Here is a 27,046-nt window from a genome sequence, read left to right as displayed (position 1 = left end):
CAATTTAGTAAAGGTGACATATTTTAATTTTTAATGGATTCTTTTTAATCAATCACTTAGTCGGACATCACTTTTAATATTAAGACTTCAGTCCTTCAGTAGGAACATTGAGGCCATATTTAGATTTGCCCAAAAGTAAAAATCCTAATATTTCAGTCTTTTGGATCCCCAGAAATTAGTTATGCGTTATATTTAAAACAAAATAAAATTAGCATTTTGCATTAGGAGTAGATATGGGGGCATATGTATGAAGCCCATTTCCCGATCGCAAATGGGCCGATTCTCGGAATCGGCCCGTTAGCGAACGGGGAATAAGCCTTTTGGGATGTATCATCCCAAAAGGCCCTTGCAAAATAGGGAATCGCAAAATTTGCGATTCCCTATTTTGCTAATGCATTTAAGGAATCGCAAATTGCGATTCCTCAAATTCGATGTAGAAAGCACCCAAGTTGTACAATTTCTCCTTAAGAAATCGCACATTGCCACCTACTTCAAGCTGGTGGTAATTTGTGATTTCTTTGAAAAATGCACTTTTTGGCATTTTTCAAAGTGCCATGTGGCGCGCAATTAAGGAATGTGCACACATGCTCATTTCAGGGGTGCAAAACAGTGTCCTAATGACACCCTTGCACCCTTGAAATTGCATTAGCAATTTGCGAGTACCAAATGGGTACTCACAAATTGTGAATATCTTCCCATTCATTCCTATGGGCCTCTAGGCCCATAGGAATGAATGGGAAGGTATTCCTTAATTGCGATTCACATTTTGCGAAACACAACTAAGGAATTCCAAGGAATTGCAAAATATTTGCGAATTGTTTATTACATCCCGTTTTGTGAGTTTCAAATAGCGATTCTTTAAAAATCACTATTTGCGAATCGCAATAACCGTATTTGATACACATACCCCATGGAGGCTAATAACTAAAAATGTGATGGATGACTTAATTGACATATATGTACAATTTTAACTTACTTTACTTGTTAAAATTACATTGGTACCGGTTCCTTGTGCTATCAAAGGAGGGCTTGTTTTCAATCTGCTTGTGAAAATTATTTTTAAAAGTGTATCATGAATGTTTTATTTTGTAAATGGATTTTAATGCTGACATTTTTAAATGCATTTTACGTTTTTGCTATGCTTTTATAGCTCCAACTAAATAAAGATTTGTTTGACCTACTGAGTAGGGTGTTAAACCCCTCAAGCAACAGCTGTAATCCCTGCCAGGGTGAACCGCAAAAATCAGTAAATTAACTTGTGCTTAACCGTCTGGTAGCTTGGCACAAAAGCAGTGAGGCTTAACCTAGAGGTAATGTGTAAAGTATTTACGTAGCACACAAACAGTAATACAGTAAAAAATCAACACAAGAAAAATCCCATAGCAATTTTAAAAAATAGAGTACATTTTAATAAATTATTTGACACCAAAACAATAAAAATAAATAAAACCTTAGTTATTAATTTTTTATGTTTAATGTAAAAAACGGCCCTAAAATATAAAAGTGACAACCATGGACATCTAGTCACGCAAGACTGGTTCAAAGTCGAGAAATATTACCAACCGCAATGGAGCATAGGTTGGGGGCTACAACAAGTCGATTTGGCCTGGTTGGCGCATACATTCAGACTTTGTGAAAAGTTGCCACCAAGTCTCCTGAGAAGGTAGAAGTTCAACAGGACAAGGCTACAGGTGGTTTCTGAGGTGGTAGTGTTGTAATCAGGGAACCGTTGGATGAAGTTGTGATGAAGATCTCTTCATTCAGACTTTATCACTTTGTCGGACGTTGAAAATCTGCAGCGGGACGAGGAAGGTTGTAGCTTATAAGAGTTCCATGATACCCCTTTGGTAAAGGACCGCTGACTGGGCTTAGCTACTGTGGAGAAGAACTTGGCAGTAGGTGCTGCAATGTCAGACTGACTGGCAATGCACCTTGGCTGGATAGACGAGCAGGTTGAGCCAAGTCTCCTCTCAGAGCAGTTTTAAGCCACAGAGTCCCAAGTTCTGGATGTTGGCTATCCGAGCCCATTTAGCACTACCACCAAGGGTCCAGGACTGGAGGATCACCACTTGGGAGGTTATGACTCACTCAGGATGGGCCCAGGTGCCGGCTCAGATGGTTATAGCCTTTTCTTTCCCTTAAGCTCTGATCAGTAGGCCAGTCAGCTAGCCCTTGGAGTCACTCTGGCAGTCATGGGTACAACAGTAAACTTAGCTTAAATAGCAGCGTATGCCTCTGAGGGTTCAAGGTAGACTTCATGCAGCAAATCAGTCCTCACAAGTGCAGCAAAGCAGTCTTCTGAAGAATACAGCATGCCACCGCAGCAGGCAGGCCTCTGAGTGTCCTTCTGCAGGTCCGGGAAAGTGAACTGAAGAGTGGGTCTGAGGGTCCTATTTTAATACTTAGTGCCTTCTTTGAAGTAGGAGAAGTTTTTAGAGAATTACCTCCAAGCTGCCTGCCTGAAAAATGCAGGGGTGACAAATCCTTTGTGTGAAGGCAGAGCATAAACTATTCAGTTACAAGTGGGGCTGCAGCCAGCTCCTTTCCCCATCCTGCCAGTTGATAGCCCATCCAGGCACAACTAATCCCTCTATTTTGTAACCGTCTCAAAGGAATAAACAAAGTTCAACTGCTAACTACACTTTGTCAAGTGACCCAGTAATAGGATGCAGGCCCCAACGAGTTAGGCCAGGTTAATGTCAACTCTCTAAAAGTGGCATTTTCAAAATTGTAAGTTAAAGTCCCACTTTACCATTCAAGAGGATTTTTAATTACACTTTCTCAGACACCTAAAATGGAGTGTTCACCAGTTCCCAATCAGAAATGTGCACTTATTAAATATAGTAGGGCAACTCAAAGTTATCCTATAGGAGAGGTAGGCCTCACAGTAGTGAAAAATACATGTAGGAGTTCTTCACTACCGGGCAGTGAAACTTAAAGTGCATATACAACCTTTAAATTATAATGCACCCAGCCCTGTGGGCTACCTAGGGCCTACCTTAAGGGTGACGTATCCAATAAAGGGGGGGGGGGGTTAAGGCTTGGCAATGGGGTTAAATTACGAAGTCGAATTGGCAGTTTACAGCTGTATTCAGACTACAATGGCAGACCTGGAAGATATTTAAGGAGATACTTAAGTGGGTGGCACACTAAGTGCTGCAGGCCCACAAGTAGAATTTAATTTTCAAACCCTGCGTATAGGTCACACAACTCTACAAGAGTCTTATAAGCATATTAAATATGCAAATCATTTGTAATCTAATGTTACCATGTTTAAAGGAGAGAGGATAGGAACTTTAGCAGTAGTTGGCAGTGGTAAAGTTCTAAAGCCAGTAAAAACAAATTCAGCAAAAGAGGAGAGGCACAGGCAGCATTTTGGGGGTAACCCTGCAGAGAGGGCCAAGTCCAACTGTGCTTCACACACTTTGCAACTGCAAAACAAAGTGTGTTTGCTATGTCAGTTCGCACCTAAGTGTCCAGACCCACCAACATCAAGGTAAAGAAAAGAAAACTATCCCCACAGGTTTAGATATCTTAAAAAATATTAAGTCACACACATGGGTATTCTTACGTCGTGCGAAAGTAGTAGACTATATCACGTATAGAGACTACTCATTATGTGGTGATTAATATGATCTGCCCCCTGACTCCTCATAATCATGCTAATGAAACACTATGGTCCCACTGTTGGTTCTAAATCGTGCATAATGGTTGGAGAGTGGCCAAGATAAATTGCATTAGAATGGGAGCCTGTGGGAGATGTGATCTGGTCAGACATGCTATAAGGAGCTCTGTCCTCCCACCTCCGGATTTAGCATCTTGCATCACAAGCATTCTCCAGGACAGTCACAGGAGCCTCAGGGGGACACGGAGAAACACAGGAGAGTATTTCATGCCAGGAGTATGGCTCTCTTAGCAACTGGGGGGCAGGTGAGAAAGGCGGCTGGTTCACAACTGGGAAGAGCTGCGGAGGGAGAAATTACAGCTTCATCTGCCTCAAAGCAGCGACTCATCAGAGCCTACTCTGGCAGGCTAAGTGGATATCTTACTGAAGCAGAAACGGAGTACAGTGGATGACCCAGAGACGAAGGGTGACAGACTGTTGTGCCTGCCCTCAGTGACCAAGCTGGAATCGGCAGGAAGCCAAGAGTTGCCTTAGGCCTTTGAGCAGCAGCAGTTTGACTTTGAGCAGCTACAGTTTGTGGAAGACAGTGGGCTTTGTGCGATTGGTTAATCAAGGATGTTGCAAGAGGAGAGAAGAGCTGCAGACTAAGGGGTGGCAGCCCCCTTTCCTTACATGCGGCCCCCTAACGGAGTCCACTGCAGCAAGTAGGGCAGTCCTGTCATCTTAGTGGAGTCGGAGTATGATGAGCACCAGAACACCTGACCTTGTAACTGATACGTTCAGGCATCAGAGTAAAGGTGAGGCCTACATTGGGCCTGAGATTAGTAACCCTGCCTCACGCCATCCTTATACTTCGGGCCTTGGGGACACTAGTGAGCCCCAGCCCTCTCCTGGTGAATAAGGCTTTTCTGGTGGTATCCAGGAGGTGCCACTACTAATGGGGAAAATGGAGCCGATTCTGGTGCATAGCAAGTGTTAAGAGTAGCACCCTCAATGGGGATGCTACCTTTATTGAGGGTCTCTATAGCAGCTGAAGGGATGGGATCGAGTAGGGTGCCTGACAAACAGAGGGGTATTAGTGACGAAGGGGAGAGAGACACCCCAGGGGACAGCCTAGTTGTGCCCTCTCTCCCACCTTCTAACTATAGTGGATGATCACAACAAGACAAAAACTGGAGTCTAGGAGGCCCCCCACACACAAAGGAGATATTTAAGCCCTCCCCTGCTGGTGACGGAACCACTCCGTCATCAGCAGCGGTCGCGCTGTGCTGATGACGGAGCGGTTCCGTTAAGGCCCGCTCAGCACGCCTGTGCGGGGCGGATTCCGCGCCTGCGCTGAGCGTTCTATTGAGCGGGCGGGGCCGTGTCAGAACTGCTCCGTCATGAGCACAGCGCAACCACGGCTGGTGACAGAGTGGTTCCGTCACCAGCATGGGCGCGCCGCGCGGCCCCGACCCCTTAGCACTGCGGCGGAATAGCCGCCGCAGTGAAGTGGTTAAAATCACCCCTGCCACTGGTCAGTGGACTAATATGAGACCAAAGGAAGTAATATCTCGCCCTCCTCTAGCCTCCAAGATGTGACTGAGGGCCAAGAAAAGTCCGTACATACCCCCAAAGTGGAGAGCACCTTACAGGACCACACTTCCAGATTTGATACCCTGTTGCAGGCAGTTTGAAATCTGCACACAGCTCTGGAGCCCATGCTATAAGCTCTGGCACTTGATGTAGGGCTACGTGGAGCAGACCATAAGAAACTGAATGATCCAGTAGAAATGGAATAGGCAATGCTCTGCCCCCTCCATGAAAGAAATGAGTTTCACAATCCACAATTTGTAGGTGGAGGTGGGGTTTCCACCGTGGAAGGCAGATGATGCCAAAGAGTGCTACTACCAAAGAAACATAAATATTGTGGGCCTGCCAGAGGGAACAGAGGGCCCAAGCATAGATCTGATTTTAGAGAAAATTCTGATTGTTACTGTACTGGAGGGCAAATCCTCTACCTTCTTCTCTGTCGAAACGGCACACAGTCTGCTGCTACCAAGCATTCAGCTTCGGCCGGTGCTGGCCCAATTGTTTGATTACAGAGTCAGAGATCACATTCTGTAGGTAGTGAGAGCCAAGGCCCCCTGCACAATTGATGTCCAGGACAGGATGGCACAGCTACCCTGTAACCTGGGTAGCTGTGCCAAGGCGGGGAGGACCTGGGTTGGCAGTTTGGGCTGCACTGTTCCCATGAGGTACAGGCTCAAGACTGATTTGCATATGGCCAGGTATAAAATGGGGTGGTATGGTGAGTAAAAGAATGATGGATTTAACCCAGATCCCTTGACTTGGGGTAAATGTTTTGATTTGTTCTGCATTCCATCCCTCAACTGTGTATATTTTGCTTTCTTGCCCTAAGTGCGCCGAGTATACCCAGACGTGGGTCCCGGCTCACTGTGCCTCTGGTTTCAAGCTATCCTGGCTGATGAGGGTAAAACCCCGAAACCGATCCTAGGATACTTGTTTCCGGTCTAGGGAGGAGCTGGCTTGGCAGTTCAAGCTGGACAGTACTCATGAGGCACAGGGTCAAGACTGATTTGCATATGGCCAGGTCTAAACTGGGGTGGCATGGTGAGCAAAAGAATGATGGATTTAACCCAAATCTCTTGACTGGGGGTGATTTTTTTGATCAGTTCTGCATTCTGTCGATCAACTGTGTGTCTTTTGCTTTGAAGTGGGGGAGACTTCAAAGAGATGACTTTGAAGTGCTGAGAATCTCTACCATTGCTTCCCTTATTCCAGAGTCACTACAGGGGGGTAATCAGCCCTTTGTGTGTGAATAGGACAAAGCCTATTCAGGTGTAGCTGAGGCAGTACTCAGTACTGCCACCCCCAGCAAGCTGATTAATGGGCCATCAAGGCCCATAAAGTTACATCTAAGCTCCTCTTGTGTGTTGTGGTCTAGAGGGAATGCACAAAGCCCAGCTGTCACCCAACACAGATGTGTATTCAGAAAGTCAGCAGGCACCAAATAGCTAAAGTAAGAACATGGCAACTTTCTAAAAGTTGCATTTTCAGAATTACAATTGAAAATCCGATTTCAGCATCAGTTGTGATTTGAAATTGTGATTCCAGAGACACCAAACGTGAGGGTCAAATCCATTTTTTATTTGAAATTGTACTTATAAAATGTAATAAGGTGATGTAAAGGTTATCCTATGAGAAAGCTAGGTATTGCAGTAGTGAAAAACGAATTTAGGAGTCTTTCACTACCAGGACATGCAAAACTTAAATGTATATGTCCTACTTTTTGAATACACTACACTTTTCTCTTGGACTGCAAGGGCCTACCATAGGGGCGACCTAAATGTATTAAAAATGAAGGTTTAGGAATAGCAAGGGGGTTAGCTTGCCAGGTTGACATAGCACTTTTAACCAGCCCATACAGGAGCTGCAGTTGCATGCCTGAGACATGATTAAGGGCATATGTAAGTGGGTGGCACAATCAGCGCTACAAGTCTAAAAGCAGCATTTCACTTGCAGGCCCTGTCCACAAGTACTGCACTTTACTAGGAACTTATTCGTAAATTAAATATGCCACTTGGAGATGAACCAATGTTGCTATGTTTAGAGAAGAGATAATATGAACTTTAGCACTGGTTAACAGTGGTAATGTGCTCAGAGTCCTAAAGTCAACAAAAACAAACTCAGAAAAAGAGGAGAAGGAAGGCAAAACGTTGAGGGTGACCCTTCCTAGAGGTCCATTTTCCAACAACAAGAGAGAAAGTAGCCAGGAAGCGAACAGTGGTGATAGTGGTGATGGAAATGCATTCTGGCTACTGAGCTAACTTATGTCTTGAAGGTCAATTTGTTGGCTAACATAACATCAGAACTACAGGAGGGGCCAGGACTTACTCTAATGACTGCTGATACCATCATATGAGAGCTACAGCCTTTACAGGTTTAAGGAGGATGGATGTCATCAGGCATGATACATCTCAGGGAGTGTCAAAGAACACATAATCGGGGGTGTAGGCACCTTACAGACTAGGCACATAGGGGCATATCATCAAGGCGGCGATATGAAATTATTGGAGCTTTTGCGGCCGTTTTCGGCCAAATTGCGGCAATAATTTCATCGCCTTATCAGCAAAGACGCGCTATCGCATGTTTTGCTGATTTAGCGAGCCTTTCAACAACGCCCAGCTTTACATCTCTAATGACCTTTGCATCTCTAATGAGATGCAAAGTGGGCGTTCCAGAGCAAAATAATAGGAGAAATGTCGCTAAGCTGCATTTCTTCTATTATCAAGCTGCACGCGAACAAACAGAGCGTTAGGAAAAGTAATGCTAACCACAGTTAACCCTACTTTCCTAACGCCTGCTTGTGACCTGATTTAGCCATGTAATCCAATGGGAGGTGGATTATATGGCTAAGATTACCCTGCCCTATCAACAAGGTTATCGCCCTTTTCAATGGAATATTGCTGGAAAACCAGCAATATTCCATTGAAAACGGCGATAATCCCCGCTATCGCTGGGATTTTTATCTCAATGGCATTTAGCGTTGTTAATACAACGCTAACATGGAGATTATCGGCAGCGATAGATTATCTCCATGGCATTTAGCATTGTTAATACAACGCTAACATGGAGATAGCCGGCGATAGATTATCTCACGCTAACAACGCTCAGCGATAATTATTGCTGCTGCTTGTTAATATGCCCCATAGGGTTTTACCCACCAGCCCTGATTGCTGCACTGGAGAGGCATTCCCACATGTTTCAAATTTTTAGTTGGTGGCTGCAGGCTTGTTGGCCTGGTAGCCAGGGAGGGGTGTTGGGACTTTGTTTATTGTGAGTTTATAGTTTATCTTGTTTTCTGGGTGAGTGCACAATGCGCACATAAGCAGGAACATCATGATATGATGCGGTAGCACAGCATTCTGGGAAATACTCCTCGCCACTTATACACTCGTTGGTGATGAACAACATACAGTGGGGAGATAAATTTTGGGTTCCACTCACACAAAATACGCAATGTGGGACATGATTTGGTTGGTTCTGCTCTTGCTGGTGGTGCTATATGCCCCTACACAGGACTTTAGACTTTCCTAAGCAATTTGACCCTGGCTGTGCTCTTTCCTAACACAGCATCCTCCCTATGGGAGGGGACTTTTTCATGGTACCTAATACTGCACTATACCAATCGATCCTCCCCTTATGGGACACATATGTGATAGAACTTCGCCTGGAGCCCTCTGAACTTGGCTTCAGGAAGAAGTTAAAGACTCACCTCTACACGCAGTAAGCCGGGCCGACTTTGACGCTTGTGACTCTGTTGATTCCGCTCACTACAGCGCGGGGACACGCTGTTGCGCGTAACCAGGCGCTATACATATTTCCCTCATTATTATTATTATTATTTTAGGGGCCTCCAGAACCCTGTAAAAATGGGCCATGCATAGTCACGTAGTTGAGCAGTGGCGGGCACACCACCAAGAGAATAGAGACTTTATTTTTCTATTCAGGCTTACATGCCCTGCATCATCCACAATAAGGAGCATGAGAGGTAATACCCAATCAGGTCCCCCTCGACTAATAACATCAATATATAAAAAGACCTGATTGTGCTTGGACACAACATTTTTCCAAGGATCCGAAAACAGGGTAATAATATCTCAGTCCAGAAGCTGACTTCTAAAGAATGCCACTAGCAGCCGGACCTGGGTGTCTAAATTTCAGTGTTTGTCAATCCAACATACTTCTACCGCCACTAGTCAGTGTATACAAAACAAAATGTGTGAAAGGTCGGTCAGAAAGTACCTCAGGTAAGCATCACCAAGGGAGATGCTGGTAGGTACTCACCAGTTTGCTCACGTTTTTTCATCATTGGTGACTCTCATGACCGTGAAAAATGAAATGTGTGTCAAATATAAGTTTATGAGGTGTAGAGAAGAAAAAATAAGTAGTGAGAGGTGAACAGATGCACAAAAAGTGCTTGTTTTGTGCTATCCCTCTTAGACCCCGTAGTGAGAGAAAGGAAAATTTGCTTCTCCAAGCTAAAATGAGTTAGGACTCACTAGCAAATAAGCCTACTTTATTGGATGCTGTGAGCCCACTCAGGTTAAAAAAAGAAACAAAAGTTTGCAGACCACTTCGATTAGAAAAAGGCCAGCAGGTTTCATTGCCAAATACCTTGCGGCAATTCCATCAGGGCTCATGGCCAGTCTTCACCTCCCTGGTATTTCAATTTGAGCCTGGGGTGACAGGTGGTTGCCATCAGCATTCGTACCGGCAACCCACCTCCTGGGGGTCTACTCCAAATGTTAGCCACACATGCCTGTAGACACACACAGTTGCTGCCCATCATCCATGTGGGGAGTGGGCACCAATGATGAAAAATATGAGCAAACTGGTGAGTACCTACTAGCAGCTCCCTTGGTGATGCTTACGTGAGGTACTTTCTGACCTTTCACACATTTTTTCTTGTATACACTGACTAATGCGGGTACAAGTGTGGGGGATTGACAAACACTTAAATTTGGACACCAAGGTTCGACAGCTAGAGGCATTCTTTAGAAGCCAGCTTCTGGGCAGAGATAATATTACCCCGCCTTTAGGATCCTTGGAAAAGTTTTGTGCCCCAGGGGGAATGACAAAACAGATAGCGATACTCCATAGGCGGAGGGGGGAGAAGGAGATCTCTGACTGCGGTGATATCTCATCATGAAGGATGCCTCATTGCTGTCTATCCCCCCTCCAGTAATACAAGATTAAGGGGAACTACAGGCAGTCTTTGGTGGCCGTTGGCCTATGTTGATGAGTAACAAGCTCAAGTTTAATGTTGAAACCAAATAATAAAAATTTAATGAAAAGAAACATCACAGACACGTGTTCACAGCAAAATGCTACGTTTTCTAACCTATTCACCAGTCACCCTATGCCCTACAGAGCGGCCCCTTGTTAGCATGCGTTTTTCAAAAGCAAAATTCCAGGGGGGGGCTAGTAAAATACCCTAATATGACCTTAACAGCTGGCAAGAATCTAGCTTTCCTGGATCTATTAGAAACACATCTCCTACTACAACAATTTTGAGAAGCATGCATCTTGCATACAGTCGTCTTCCAGTGCTTTAAAATTTCACCTGATGAAGGGGAGAGAATTTGAAAGCTGGCCATCCAGTGAATGATGTCACAATATATCTCAAACCCCAAGATGACATTCTAGAATACTTATCGCAGTGATTGTTTATGATGCTGGACAAGATAAAGAGGACTGTTGACCCCTTCAGGGAAACCCCTCTTGGGGCTTCTTGTACTTTTGCGCTTCATTACAATCATGCCAGGTTCTAGTAATTCTTCCCAAAGCCAGTATAGAACAAAGCCGGAAAGCTAGATGAAATTATCATCTTTTTTTCTTCCTTTCAGGTAGTAATATACATCTTCCTTGGGATGGTAATACTTCCTTGCTTAATAGATTAAGGGATGGTAATTTGGTGCTGATTGTCTTTTTTTTTGTCTGACAGTTCTCCTAGTTAATTTCTTGGAATCCTCCCAGAAGACTGGAGCCAGCCCTAAGGATGAGGTGAAGGGCTTTAAAGTTCAAATCCTAAAGGTAATTCGTTTTTTTTCAGTTTCTCATAATTCACAGCTTGAGTGAAGGGCATCGCCATTATTTTGACAGTATGGTTTCATTATTTATTTAATTTATTTATAAAGCGGCCGAATCAACGTATCAGGGTATCTCCATGCTAAGACTGCCATAGACAGCTAAGAAAGGACAAATCAGAACAGTGTGGTTTTCAGCAACTTTCTGAACGCCAGGAAGTCCTTGCATTGCCGTAAGTGGATGTGGAGTAGATATCAGTAGCGTGGGGCAGTGGTTAAAAGGCTTTGCCGCCCAACCAGGTTTTTTTGAGGCACAGGACTTAGAGAAGTGCTTTAGCTCCAGAACGGAGGGGCTTGTTTAGGTAACTGGGGTCTAAATTGTTATAGATTTATAAACAATACAACAGATCTTAAATTTGATTCTCTTCCGTATTGGTAACCAGTGCAAATTTTGAAGAAGGGGGAAGGATGCGTTTCAGGGTGGGCATTGGCCACCAAGTGGGCCACAGTGTTCTGGACTACCTGCAATTTGTTTACGGACCTTTCATTAGCTGAAAATAAATCCGCAAAGCGTTGCAGTATTCTAGTGACTTAGGGCCATATGTAGGTAATTGCCAAATACCAAATTCTTAATACTTAATCTTACCAATTCGGTATCAATAATTCGGTATTTGTGATGTAGGTAAATATTCGGTAAAAAATACTGAATCGTTAATATTCCTTATTACCGATTTGGTAATACAAATTCGGTAATAAGGAATACCTACCCATTCATTCCTATGGGCTTGGAGGCCCATAGGAATGAATGTGAAGACATTCGGTATTACCTATTCTGTATTACCAAATCAGTAATACCGGGAGGTATTTCAAGGGTGGCAGGGTGTCCAAAGGACACCCTGGTGCACCCCTGAAATGTGCATGTGTGCACATGTGGCGCACATACATGCCCTAAGGGCATGGATTCGTGCCACATGGCACTTTAGAAAAAAAAAAGTACTTTTTTTAAGGAATTCGGTAATTACCACTAACTTGAAGTTGGTGGTAATTAACGAATTCCTACGACCCAAAAGCACTCTTAAAAGTGCTTCCTACATTGCATTTAAGGAATTGGTATTACCGATTCCTTAAATGCAAGGCCAATTAGGAATCGGTATTAAGGAATCAGTATTTACCGATTACTTAATACCGAATCCTTCCCTACATCACGAATGCCTAAATACCGGTCGGTAACGGTGAAATTTACCTAATTTCACCCTTACCGACCGGTATTTGGGCCACCTACATCGAGCCCTTAGTACTAAGGCCTAACTAAGACCAGACAAGTCAACGCCGTCTCCTCGTCGTGCTTCAACATCCTGCGCATGCTACGGAAGATCTTCTGGTGGATCCCCACGGAGACTAGGAAGACGGTCACCCAGGCCCTCATCACCAGCCGACTGGACTACGGCAACGCCCTCTACGCCGGAACCACCGCCAAGCTCCAGAAGAGACTCCAGCGGATCCAGAACGCCTCAGCCAGACTCATCCTCGACATCCCACGAAACAGCCACATCTCCGGACATCTGAGAGACCTGCATTGGCTCCCTGTCAACAAAAGAATCACCTTCCGTCTCCTCACCCACGCACACAAAGCCCTACACGATCAAGGCTCGAGCTACCTCAACAACCGAATCAACTTCTACGCTCCCAAACGCCATCTCCGATCAGCCAGCCACGCCCTCGCCGCCGTCCCCCGCATCCGAAGAGCGACAACAGGAGGAAGGTCCTTCTCCTACCTGGCCGCCAAGACCTGGAACTCCCTCCCGACCGACCTGCGCTTGACCCAAGACCACCTCTCCTTCAGGAAGAAGCTCAAGACCTGGCTGTTCGAGCAGTAACGGCACCCCCCCCCCCCCCCCCCCCCCAAGTGCCTTGAGTCCCTACGGGTAAGTAGTGCGCTCTACAAATGTATTTGATTGATTGATTGATTGATTGAAATCAAGGTTTTCTGTGTGAAAAGAGGTAAGACAGGGAAGACTCTTCTTAGAAGACTAAGGCTGTGGAAGCATGCTGCAGCGGTAGAGGTGGTTCGCTCCCCCAGTTTGTGGTCTATTTGAACTCCAAGGTTTTTTACCACCTGTTTTAGACTTGGGGCGTGAACCCAGTTCCTCTGGCCACCAGTTAAGGGGCCACTGTACCGTCGCTTCTCCAAACAGCATTATCTCTGACTTTCCTGCATTAAGCTGAAGAACGTTATCTTTCATCCAGTCTGCGATGACTTTCATACCCTCCGAAAAGGTGGTCTGATTGCTGGGATAGGCTTTGTTGAAAGAGAGTAGGAGTTGGGTGTCATCAGCGTAGAATATAGGAATACATCCTAACTTCCTCAGTAGTCTTGCACAGGAGAGTAACATAAATGTTGAATAAAGTAGGGCTCAAATATGAGCTCTGTGGTCCTCCCTTGGTCACCCCGGTGGTCTGCGAGTGAAAGGGGCCCAGGTTAATGGTCTGTGTTCTGTCAGACAGAAAGTAACCCATCCACTTCAAGGCGTTCCCTTTAAGGCCTATGTCTCCCAGTCTCCTAAGTAGAGACTGGAGGGAGATGGTGTTAAATGCTGCGGACAGATCAAGCAGCACCAAAAGTACAGCTTGACCATTATCCAACAGCCATCTGATGTTGTCAGTGACTACCACCAACACAGACTCTGTACTTTGTCTGGGTCGGAAACCAGATTGAGAGGAATCCAGGCAGTTCTAGGATTCAACAATTTGGACAGGTGCTTTTTGATATGCTTTTCCAAAAGTTTGCTTTGTAAGAGAAGCAGAGAGATGGGGCGGTAATTGGTTACATCTTTCAAGGGCACAATGGGGTTTTTACTGATTGGGAGAATCTGTGCGGCTTTCCATTCTAGTGGGAGAGTGCCTTCCTTCATGGAGCTGTTTAAGATCAAACATATGTGGCCGTCCAGTTGTTTGGATAGTGTGGAGGCCGTTTTAGCAGAAATGGAGACCCTGATTTGACAGTTTTTAGTAGAGCTTCAGTCTCCTCTGTTGTGAGTATCAGGAAATTCTCCAGAGTTGAAACACTGGGAGATAGCTGGAGGAAGGTCGATCTTAGGGCCTATCTGAGAACCCTTAGTCAAGGTGATTTTATTGTAAATTATTTAAATTTTCTGAGTTAGATGGTTTGCTATGTTGTCACACAAGGATTGAGATGGGGCAGCTTCAATATCGCATGCCTTGGGGTTGGTGAATGTTTTCAAAATCTGATAGAGTTCTCTGGGTGTTTTCCCTACGTTTTCATCCAAGTGGGAGATTAGTGAAACGTTGCTTTTCTTTTGTTATCACAAATGCTCTCTGCACCTACACTAGTCAGGAGCTGGTTAGGACTAGAAATGATCATGCCGCTGGACGGATAGAAAATACGGCGTGCACTACATGTGCAAAAGCAGTAGGTCCTTTTCCATGTAGATTCCGCATATTTCAAAGTATGGAACATGCACAGCCGCATATTCACACAACCTTTAGTGATTAGGGATTACATATACCCCACTGTACCAGTGATAAGAAGTGCTCTCCCATGATCATTTCCAGTCCTAACCAGCTCCTGACTAGTGTAGGTGGGGGAGAGCATTTGTGATAACAAAAGAAAAGCAACATTTCACTAATCTCCCACTTGGATAAATTTAAAGATAGATAGATAGATAGATAGATAGATAGATAGATAGATAGATAGATAGATAGATAGATAGAGAGATAGATAGATAGATAGATAGATAGATAGATAGATAGATAGATAGATAGATAGATAGATAGATAGATAGATAGACAGACAGACAGACAGACAGATAGATAGATAGATAGATAGATAGATAGATAGATAGATAGATAGATAGATAGATAGATAGATAGATAGATAGATAGATAGATAGATGGTGTGTTACCGCTACAACGCATCTTTTACAACGTAATGCTGTTACAACGCAGCTATTACATCGCAAATACCATTACAATGCATGCCATTACAACGCATGGCATTACATAGCAGATGGTATTACAACGCATACCATTACATCGTAAGTATTGGTAAGTATTTATTTTTTTTTTTATTTTATTTAATATGTTATTATTGATTTAATTATTATTAATTATAAAAAAATATTTATTTCGTTTTTAAATATTATAAATTAAATATATTAATTTAAGTATTTTTTAAAATAAGTATGAGTATAGGAGTATATGTTTTGGGGTACTGATGTATATGTTTTGGGGTGTTTGGGTATTTTTAGGTTTTAGGGCAGTGTTTGGGTTTTGGGGTACAGGGGTGTTTTTAGGTTTTAGGGCAGGGTTTGGGTTTTGGGGTACAGGGGTGTTTTTAGGTTTTAGGGTAGGGTTTGGGTTTTGGGGTACAGGGGTGTTTTTAGGTTTTAGGGTAGGGTTTGGGTTTTGGGGTACAGGGGTGTTTTTAGGTTTTAGGGCAGGGTTTGGGTTTTGGGGTACAGGGGTGTTTTTAGGTTTTAGGGCAGTGTTTGGGTTTTGGGGTACAGGGGTGTTTTTAGGTTTTAGGGCAGGGTTTGGGTTTTGGGGTACAGGGGTGTTTTTAGGTTTTAGGGCAGTGTTTGGGTTTTGGGGTACAGGGGTGTTTTTAGGTTTTAGGGCAGGGTTTGGGTTTTGGGGTACAGGGGTGTTTTTAGGTTTTAGGGTAGGGTTTGGGTTTTGGGGTACAGGGGTGTTTTTAGGTTTTAGGGTAGGGTTTGGGTTTTGGGGTACAGGGGTGTTTTTAGGTTTTAGGGCAGGGTTTGGGTTTTGGGGTACAGGGGTGTTTTTAGGTTTTAGGGCAGGGTTTGGGTTTTGGGGTACAGGGGTGTTTTTAGGTTTTAGGGCAGTGTTTGGGTTTTGGGGTACAGGGGTGTTTTTAGGTTTTAGGGCAGGGTTTGGGTTTTGGGGTACAGGGGTGTTTTTAGGTTTTAGGGCAGGGTTTGGGTTTTGGGGTACAGGGGTGTTTTTAGGTTTTAGGGCAGGGTTTGGGTTTTGGGGTACAGGGGTATTACGACTTTATATAAATTAAATTTATTAAATTAAATGTTTAATTAATTAAATTCTTTTAATTTTATTAAATATAATTATATTATGTATTATTTATAACTTAATTAAATTATAATTATATTTATTGTAATTAATTGCATTATATTATTTTCTATTTATAATTTTTTTATATATCATTAATTGTATTATTTAAAATATATTAAATTAATATATTATTAATTTAATTATATTAATAAACGATTATAATTAAATTATATTATTTAAAATGTTTAATTAATTAAATTCTTTTAATTTTATTAAATATAATTATATTATGTATTATTTATAATTAATTAAATTATAATTATATTTATTGTAATTAATTACATTATATTATTTTCTATTTATAAATTTTTTATATATCATTAATTATATTATTTTAAATTACTATAATTAAATTAATTACTGTTTTAAAAATGTTATATTATTTTTATTATTTTAAATTAATTTAATTAACTTTATTACATTTTTTAAAAAAAAGATATACTTACCTATACTTACGATGTAATGCCATGCGTTGTAAAAGTATCTGCTATGTAATGCCATGCGTTGTAATGGCATGCATTGTAATGGTTTTTGCGATGTAAAAATCGCGTTGTAACGGAACGCGTTGTAATACATCGCGTTGTACTGACACCAATCCAGATAGATAGATAGATAGATAGATAGATAGATAGATAGATAGATAGATAGATAGATAGATAGATAGATAGATAGTATTGGACAATTACTTACAATCATTGCAATTCTTACAAAAAGGTATTAAAAACAAATTCTGTTTTCTGATAAAAAGAGTTCATGTCTGACATGGCTAAAAGTCTGAATGATATTCAATAGGAAGCATAGATTTTATTGCGACATGAATTTCACAAAACAGGCAGACAACTAGGCAGAGTCACCTTTCATGCACTCCTCAAGTGCCTCTTGGCATGTCCGTACATTAAGGATTTGACAGATGGGACGCAGTCCAAAGATTTGCAGTGGACGAAGGATCTTACAAACACATATGACGTGAATGAAAGTATGTTCCCCTTGTAACTCTGACCATACTTATACGCCTTCGGAGGGGTTAGACCAAAGTGTAGTCTCATTAAATGGTGCTTCACTGAAAGATCCAGCGGAGATGTTAAATAGTGTGGTAGGGTTTTACGATCATAAAGTTTGTCTGTGAGTAACGAGCTTGTCCAGATTTCATGGGCTTCAAATGCATCCATACAGTGCGTTAGAAATTTACTCCTTGTGGATCTAGGGTTGTTTATCAGGAACCAAATGCAGCTCTTTAATGTAGAGTCTCGGGTGTTTTTAGTTTTTAGACAGTAGGCTATACATCTTGCTTTTAAGATCCAGGTTGAGATGACAGGTAAAATCCCGTAAGGCATGGGAGGTTGAGTTGGGAAGATGGAACACTCTGGGGAAACAAGCTGATTGCCCTCTATCTAGCCATGTGAATATTTTATCTTTAAAGGTCACCACACCATGGGCTACTGTTGATAAAGATTTTGCACCCATTAATTCAATTAGCGGCGATAAATCCTGAGAGTTCAGGGCTTTCCTACTTCTTCTTAAGAAAGCCCCCTCTAGGCAGTGGCTGCTCCTTGCGTTGCTGTAATATTCAGTGCTGGTCTTCTTCTGTGATCTATCCGGACTTCCAGGTACCTATATGCCACCACTACCTCTATAGGTTTTCCTTTGATGTACCAGAAGCATTTTCTTCGTCGTTGTCTCAATACCATCATCACCTTCGTTTTTGCGATATTGATCTTTAAAGCGTTTATCTTGGAGACAGAGGCCAGTGAGACAAAGAGCCTGTGGAGGTCCAACGGGATTTGGCCATGAGAATCATGTTGTCCATGTATTGGATTGATTGGATTTTTGTGGTAATGCCCGAGTGGCTGTTAGCCACTCTGATAGGTCTACTCGGTACAGATAAAAAAGTAGTGGGGCCAATATGTAACCTTGCTTTAAGCCTCTGTTTGCTTGATTTTATTAGTCATTGAGCATCCAGAGGAAACTCTATTTTTACCCAGGTATCAGTGTACAAAGCGATAAGAGCAATTGATAAGGGTTGCGGGATGTCCCAATTGTTTAATTTTTCCCACAATCTGGGATGGATGATGCTGTCGAAATCTATTTGGAAGTCGATGAACCCCAAGTACAACGATATTCCTTTTGTGGCACGCGTGCTCTTGATCAGGTGAGCTAGACAGATTGAATTGCCTTCGATGAGCAGACCTTTTGAAAGCGGGATTGAGTATGTGGGATGAATTTGCGATCTTCCACCTTTTTATATGAATAGGAATGAATAGAGTGCCTCGCCAAGAATCAGGAATCAACCAGCCCAATCGGCTATCCCCAAATAGGGGTGCCAAGAGTTAAGCCCACTTGTGCAGAGAAGCTTTGTACACCTTTGTCGGTATGACATTTGCTCCAGGAGCCCCTCTTGGGTGCATTTTTTTTATGATATGTATAGTTTGCATTGGTGTGATGTTGACGATGGGCTCTAGTTCTGTGTGAAAGTTCATATGGCTACAGCTGTGTAGGTCAATCCGGTTGTTACTAGTGGGCTCTACATAGAGTGTTTCAATGTGAACCTCCCACTTAGCAGGGGCAATGTTTCTTACAGTTGATGGTTGGGCTGGTCTGGCACATTTGTTTACCCAGTTCCAAAATCTCCTTTGATCTTTTAATTTTTAGAATTCCATGAACAGTTGTCCAGACGTGGTCTTCTTTCAACCTCGGAGGGTGAATCTTACTTTCCTGTACTCCTTGCGAGTAATCAATACTTTCTCTCAGAGATGTGTATTCGATGTCATCCTGTTGTGTATCGATTCAGATTCCATATGGATTTTCCCGATTCATGCCCTTATATAGGTACAATTCACATTGCCCTTATATAGGCATAGAAATCCAGTCCTTAACTAGGCATAGCCCATGCTACCCAAATACGTCACAACGATTTCTTGGAAAACCAGACTCTTAAGCTGAAGGGACTTTCCCTTGCCTGGATATTGATTTCTCCAAGAACTCATTTATTTTTCATGAACATCTATTCCTTAGGGGTTCGTTCATGACGTTCATATGCCCGACTCTTACATCAATACTGGCATTCCTAAACACCTTCAAGGTATAAATATACCTTCACTTGCTATAGCAAAGCAGGGTGTTGTTCGGTGCAGTTCGACTACCTAATTGCACGGCGCAGCTCGCTACAGCAAGTGCCGAAGGAAGCCAACTCTCCAGCTGACGCACTGAGCAGAAGATGTCTTCCTCCTGCCGAGAATCCAACTCCAGTGTTTCTGACTCCACTTGCGGGGTGTTGGGAAATCGAGGCCAGGGAAAGAGAGACCAACCTCTCTCATTCTAAGGTATGGAGCTGATTAGAACCTATAGAAACCTTTGGCAATTCTTGGCAGAATTAAACTATAAATAAAGACAGCACCTACTTCTTCCCTCGTACTAGACCTAGGTTAGGTACACTGAGGTAAGCGTATTTTAGAAGCACCATTTGAGTATTTTAGCCTGTGTTATTTATGTATGTATTTTTATATATTTCATAGCAACAGACACTGCTATTACAGTATTATTTTATATTACTGTTTACGCTGTACGCATTACACTTCGCATTCTGTCTAACGATTGTAGCAGTACATATCTCTTGCATGAGAAAGAAGATTGTTCAATAAACCCTTTTTATTGAAACGCCCGTCTCTCTATTTCTGTGCAGCTCTGTAGAAATGAAGCACACACGATTGACTGAGTGAAATAGTTATCTATTGTTTCCACGACACTGAAGATATTGTTTCTACTCTAAGGGAAACAAAGTTGTCAAGTTTATGTGGTTGTCAGGGCCTAATCCCTTCTTGTTTATTCAAGAAAGTTTCTAGTGACCTCTGAGTTAGCTGGCATACACAATTAAGTTTAATATACTCGATAGAGACATACTGACCTCAGTCCTATGTCAAATCTATAGTGTATGTTATTCCAATGCGCAGAGCCTATAGGGAATATAGGAACTACACTACAATCCTAGGTGCGTCTATGTAGAAGGCTATTTAATTAACATTTTATTTTCACAATGATTTGCTTGTGTTTAATAACGTGTTGGGTTTTTGATGTGGCGTTGTTTGGCCCTGGGATTTTCTTTATGACTAGGTTTTCTCTTAGGACTACCACTGTATTTTTCCATGATGTTGCAGTCAATGGGTCATTGCAATTTTGAACCAATTTATCCAGGAAGTGGTCTACCCTCTCATTGATCACGTCCTGGTGGTCCACGGTCCACCCTATTTTTCTTACTGGTTCAAAGTTGTCTTCTTTCCTGATCAACTGGGTTACTGGTCGGAGGCACTGCAAGAGTGGCACTTTACATGTAAGAATGACTTGATCACTTGCCAGCGAAGGAGTTACTAGGAATTCCTGCACTAAATGGAAGCGAGCGATCGAAATCCATATATAGTCCAGTGTGGCCATTCTAAAGCACGATACATGTGTGTGAGCGGCTGGCAAGTCCCTGTTGCTGAAAATGTCTTACTAAACATCCTAGAGTGTGAAGAATAAAGCTTTGTATTTAACTGGGGTACACATAGAATGAAAAACTTAGGGCCCAATTAAAATTTTGGCAATCGGGCTGTTTTCCACCATGGGAATGGAGTAAAATACTCCATCGCCCTGGCGGAGGTCCTGACTCCCAAACTTAAAATGCCCTTCGGGCTGACAGATGCTTGTAGAATTCACAGGAACCACTGCCATGGAGGTTCCTGTAAATGTGTTGGAACTTTGGCCTATGGCTAAAAAACGTACCTCCTTAACCCCTAGCGATGCTGATGACGAGCTCAGCTCGTCATCACCCACGGGTGGCGTGGGCTGATGACGAGCTGAGCTCGTCATGTATCGCGGTAATTTTAAAATTGCCGCACAGTGCGAAAATCGCCGCAGCAGCGATGCGGTTAAAGGGTTTTCTGGTGCTGACGGGCAGGAAAAAACAGCCAACATTTAAATCATGCACTTATTTTAGAGTGGAACATTTGTATTCAAAGCACTACATCAAGGTCCTTTTATTCTGTCATTACCAGCATAAAATCAGGATTTAGCAAAGCCAATATATCTTTGCTTTAAAAGGTTGAGTTATTGACTTTGGAAATGATTTGTGCCAAACGCTGTAACTGTAAAGAAAATACTGAAAAACAAGTCTGTATGGAGAGGAAATTTTCGAAGGAAGTACCCTGGTGGCATGTTGCAGTTGCTTGGACTTTATGTATAATACAAAGAAACTAAAAGACATGAAAGTCAAATTTTTTGTTTATACATTTTAAATTAAAAAAAAAATGATTTCTTATATGTGAAAAGAAAAGTAGAGAAACCACAGCTCAGGCAGGCATAGTTAGAATAGGATTAGAAAACTTTAATGGATGTCAGGGAAAAATATGGTTCTTATTGGTTTAATGTAAAGATGGTAATGGTTTGAATTACGTTAATTGGAAGGCATAGTTTAAACACACATGGATGACAACAGAATTCATAGTATAGCTAAAAAATGAAAAATAAAAATACATTGGCATAATGATGTATAGGGAAACACAAGGAGATGATGGAGGGAGTGCTGAAATTTTTCATATACTCACCCCCAGTCACAGATCTGGGTTGAATCCATCTTCATTCTTTAGCTCACTACGCCACCTGAGTTCAGAGCCAGCTATACGCAACCCACATCTGAGCATACCCTGCCAGCTTCGGGTAAACAAAGCAAGCACAAGGAGATGATGGACAGAGTGCTGAAAATGTTCATATACTCACCCCCAGTCACAGATCTGGGGTTAATCCATCATCATTCTTTAGCTCACTTCGCCACCTCAGTTCAGATCCACTTATATGCAAATTCGTCTTGACCCTGTGACTCATGGGAACAGTCCAGCCCAAACTGCCAAGCCAGATCTTCCCTGAACCAGAAACAGGCATCTTGGAATCGGTTTCTGGGTAATACCCTTCATCCATCAGGCTAGCTTGCATCCAGTGGCACAGTGTCTAAGGGACTCACGTCTGGGCATACCCTGCCAACTTAGGGTGAACAAAGCAAGCACAAGGAGATGATGGACAGAGCGCCGAGCGCTGAAACTTTTTAGACACTCACCCCCAGTCACAGATCTGGGTTGCAGTCATCATCATTCTTTAGCTCACTTTGTCAACTCAGCTCAGACACAGCTATACGCAAATCAGTCTTGACCCAGTGCCTCATGGGAGCAGTCCAGCCCGAACTGCCAAACCAGGTCTTACCTCAACTAGAAACAAGTATTTTGGGACCGGTTTCTGGGTAACACCCTTCATCCGTCAGGCTAGCTTGCATCCAGTGGCACAGTGTCTAAGGGACTCACGTCTGGGCATACCCTGCCAAATTAGGGAGAACAAAGCATATAAGAAATGAAGTATTGGCCCACCAGCCGTAACACTGAAACACATTTCTTTTAGGTGAATGTACACACATGTGTGCAAGTGACAAGGAGAAATAGTGTCACTCACAGTGACTGACAAGAGCCAATGGGTAAAGTCACTGCTTCCTGCATGCTTTCTGGCGTGATGGGTGGAAGCAAAATGTAAATGACAGTTAAAATTGCAAATTATTGAAGGGGACTAATTCACAGTACCGCAGTGTGTCATGAGGCTTGCAAGATACATAAAGCTCTCACAATGCAAGACCTGAACAACACATACATGTACACATGCATAGAAGGGCTCTGGGTCAGTCAGATATTCTGTTAAACTGTCAGTCATGTTTTGCTGCCTCTCACCTTTTCAACGTCTTGATAGCCGTGTTTTGCTGCCGCTCAACTTTTCAATGTCTTGATGGCCTTTGCTTCCACTCACCAAAGCATACAGCAATTGGTCAAACACGACAGACTCCCCTGTTCGCCAGTTCCTTGGTCGCCCGCCTCATTTATAGATGGACAGACCTTACATTGTCGTGTGTAGGAGCCCTGTTGGCGCTGGTGACAGAAAGCTTCAGGGGCGGCTCTAGGCTCATGGCGGCCCTGGGCAGGGAGCGTAGGTAGGGGGCCCCGGAAGAGGGGGTCTGGGCGGGGTGGAGCCCCCCGGAGCTCCGGAAGGTGGAACAGAGCCAGGGGCCGCCAAATCCCTGCCAGGGGCCACCACGCAAATATGTATCGATCCTCAGAGGATTATTATGTTAAGGATATATATTGGCGTGGCGGCCCCTGGGGTTTGGCAGCCCTGTGCAGGTGCACAGCTTGCACATGCCTAAGGCCGCCCCTGAAATCGTCCTCGTATGGGCTGGCAGGCTAGGGGCCATCAGAGGAAGGACCTTTCACTACCAGCCCATTTTTTACTCTGAGGTGAGCCTGTGACTAGAGTCGGTATTTTATATATCTTTGTTTAATATTTCTTTAATTCTTCTCCTTATTTTTCTCACCTTAGCAATGTCAGTGATAATTAACCCCACAAGGTGAGTTTAAATGCATCCCGGGCAATAGATAGCCCTGCTGTTCCAAAATGTAATAGGAAAGAATCCCTACTAAAAATACACATAGACTCCACCCATTCCTGATCCTGCAGTAATCTTTTCTTAAATAACCACCTGGCAATGGAAGGTCAAAATCTACATAATTCTAATGATCGGAAAAATCGCTACAATTCGAGCAGCTGCATTAAACCTGGTGGAGTAGCAAGTGTATCTTTTAAAGGCATGATTATTCTCTTGCTAAAATCTACTAAAACATGTACTGCATTCAGAATTGACATTACTCTTGTCGTTCTGGATTTGACTTCTTATCTTTTCTAGAGGAATTCAGATTGGTTGCCTGTAAATAATTAAAATCTGCTCCAGTGATCAGATATCCGGAACCATGAATATTTGAAAAACACAAGTTTTGAATTTGTAATTGAATGTGTGTGTATATATATATATATATATCAGAAAGTCGACAACTTATACAATGCAAGGACGACAGCAGACCCAAATCTTCAAGGTGCTATTTCTTTATTGTGCAAATTCCACGCACCTCTGCCATGACGCGTTTTGAGCCCCCTTGGCCCTTGATCACATGACACGCTATGGAGTGATGTCAACCTTTTTAAAGTGATAGTGCACATTACTTTGGTAAGCGTCACCATAGAACATAGAAGTTGTATTCTGTAACAACAAGTTTTACATTTTAAAAATAAATATTGTTTTAAAACATATTGTCTATTTACAAATGATAAAGATTAACCATAAGTAAAAACAGGATAGATAAAACCAGAAATTGCTGCTAAAATAGCAAGTTAAAACAATTCATATATTATCATCCTGAATACACGTTTGTGGTTGTTACTAATGGAACCATGAATATTTGAAAAACACAAGTTTTGAATTTGTAATTGAATGTGTGTGCATATATATATATATGTGAACAAGAGTACGTTGTACTCGAAACGCGTCACTTGAAGGGTCTTAAATAAAAAATCATCCTGCCTGTAAAACGTGGGGTCTGCCTTCTTCTTTCGCCGCGCTGCCAGCGTGGAGGTTCGAGGATTGTGCTACACATATATATATATATATATATATATATATATATATATATATATATATATATATATATATATATATATTGTTCATCTCACTCACCACCATCCACTGTCCTTGGGTTCCGGTGCAGATTGCTGCCGGGCGTAAAGCACTTCAACAAGTCAGGGGTAGTAAGGAGTGTGTGAGGGTATAAATATAAATAAATATGTATTTATATATATATATATATATATATATATATATACACACACACACACACACACACGCACACATACACCCATACACTCACAAACATACACACACACTGCTTACCAATACTGACTTGGTGACATGCTTTACGCTGGGCAGATCTCTTCACCGGAACCCAAGGATAGTGGTAAGTCCATCATTATTGGATTTAGTATTGTGTGCTCAAGCAAACCATTCTGCGTATTCACGCCAGTTTCTATGTGGTGGATTAATTTAATAGGATTGAGTTGTGATCATTAGTGGGGGCTGTATGTGCCCTCATGTAGATGGTGCCAACAGCACCACACATTTCTAGCTAATGTTAAATTTTTGTTCATTATGACTATTACTTTGAAAAAAGATCATGGAAATACAAACTTAATCATGCAAATGCATAAAAAGCATCCTACAATCAGTGACAGCTTGCAAAGGAACAGAGCAGCCATCTTGAAGTTGGTGTTGCACTGTTTTGTTCTTTTTGCAATAGTTTCTTTTGCATATTTAGGCATAGTCAGGCACGCTTTGATATTCTTCTGACTCACCAGTAACACGCCTCACTGCCTTGCAAAACCACTCAAAGGATGGATGTGGTGCCAGAGCCTCACGCAACTGCTGTGTGTGTACACTGCATTTAGCAGAACAGTTTGCCTACAAATGCACTGGCTTATAAGAGTTGGTCAATAACTGAAAATACCACATAAATCCTACTTCTTGTAGAGTCTGACATGAACAATTGAAAGTGAACATCAGGCTTTGGATGCAACAAGGAACTGAATCAGGTGGACAGGGGACTCATGGAGTGGGCACTTTGGAGGTGTGAGTACTGGGGGAGAAGTTTGGAGATGGGAAATGGTTGAATATTAAGCCTCTGTAGCCAGGGCAAGGGTTTATGCGATAATATTGCAACATGTTGAGGTGTCTAGAGGAATGAGTCAGTGTTGCTGTCTGTTCTACTACTTTTGCCCTCAAAGCACTGGAACAACGCATATGTCTCAATAATCAAATAAAGGTAATCAAAACTGAGCAATAGACATTCATGACTTTATTGTATTGATAATTTATTAATGTATACAGATAATGTGCAGATAACCCTAACCTTATTATTCACTTCTCATGCTAGGTACTGAAAGGCGATCAGGCATTGAAGTCAGAGACTTTTATCGATTCGAGGAGCAAGAGCACCTGCAAATACAATCACGATACCAATGGGTTCAACGTTGAGTACTTGATCACAGGTCAGACATCTCTGGTGTGGTGCTGAGGAAGCATTCATCAGCTTTTAAGAGGGAACATTTTGACATTCTGCAACTACTCAGTTGGGCTGTTCCCCAGAAGCCACTCTGAAACCTCTGCACCCATTTTGTACACCCGTGTGAACCCCTGACCACACACCTCTCACGCTCACCCAACATGCACAAAGGTTTGCTAGCACCAGTAATAGCATATGTGTAACACAGAGCTTACTACAGTGTTATTAGTAGACTGAATGACACCCAATGTATTGACTTCAGAAACATGATTTGGAGACACAAGGGGTCTGAGGGGCAATACAGTTCTGTAGTCTAGAGGGCATGTGGTCCAAGAGCTGTCTCATATGCATCAATAATTCTGATAATTCTCTCTTTATGTTACAAAGGGTAAAATATAACAGCTTTGTCGATGCAGCTAAATAAATGTATCTAGCCACCATCCACAGCTTTACTAGGCTGTTAGTATTGTAAATGTCATATATACAGCTATATGTCAGAATTTGAAAATATTCGTTGCAGAAAAATCACAGAATTGAACACAGGGAGCAGCCTCTTTTCAGTCACTGTCTGCATTAAATGGCAAGTGCTCTAATGCTTGCAAAGATGCACAAGCTGAAATCTCTGCTTTCAAATTTCGCATTCCGAGTCAGAAATTCACAAATCCTTATATTCACAACAGTGGCTATGTTTGGCACAATATGCATGTGACAGCATCATTTACATGGGTTACATTGTGTTCCTTCTCCTCAAGTGTGTAAGAAACCTCTTCTAT

General features: G+C 42.5%; 1 protein-coding gene across 1 annotated transcript in view; it reads left to right on the top strand.

Annotated features, from left to right (window-relative positions):
• LOC147684563 (metalloproteinase inhibitor 1-like) overlaps positions 1 to 27,046 on the top strand; it is a 60,049-nt gene that overhangs the window by 9,236 nt on the left and 23,767 nt on the right. The window contains exons 2-3 of the mRNA XM_086939716.1: positions 11,136 to 11,224; positions 26,145 to 26,259. Coding sequence (XP_086795842.1) covers positions 11,136 to 11,224; positions 26,145 to 26,259 — 204 coding nt within the window. The remainder of the gene's footprint in view (positions 1 to 11,135; positions 11,225 to 26,144; positions 26,260 to 27,046) is intronic.

The sequence above is a fragment of the Lissotriton vulgaris genome, chromosome 10 (genome assembly GCF_964263255.1).
Source record: "Lissotriton vulgaris chromosome 10, aLisVul1.2, whole genome shotgun sequence".
NCBI classification, from domain to species: domain Eukaryota; kingdom Metazoa; phylum Chordata; class Amphibia; order Caudata; family Salamandridae; genus Lissotriton; species Lissotriton vulgaris.
This window is presented reverse-complemented; position numbering and strand designations above follow the sequence as displayed.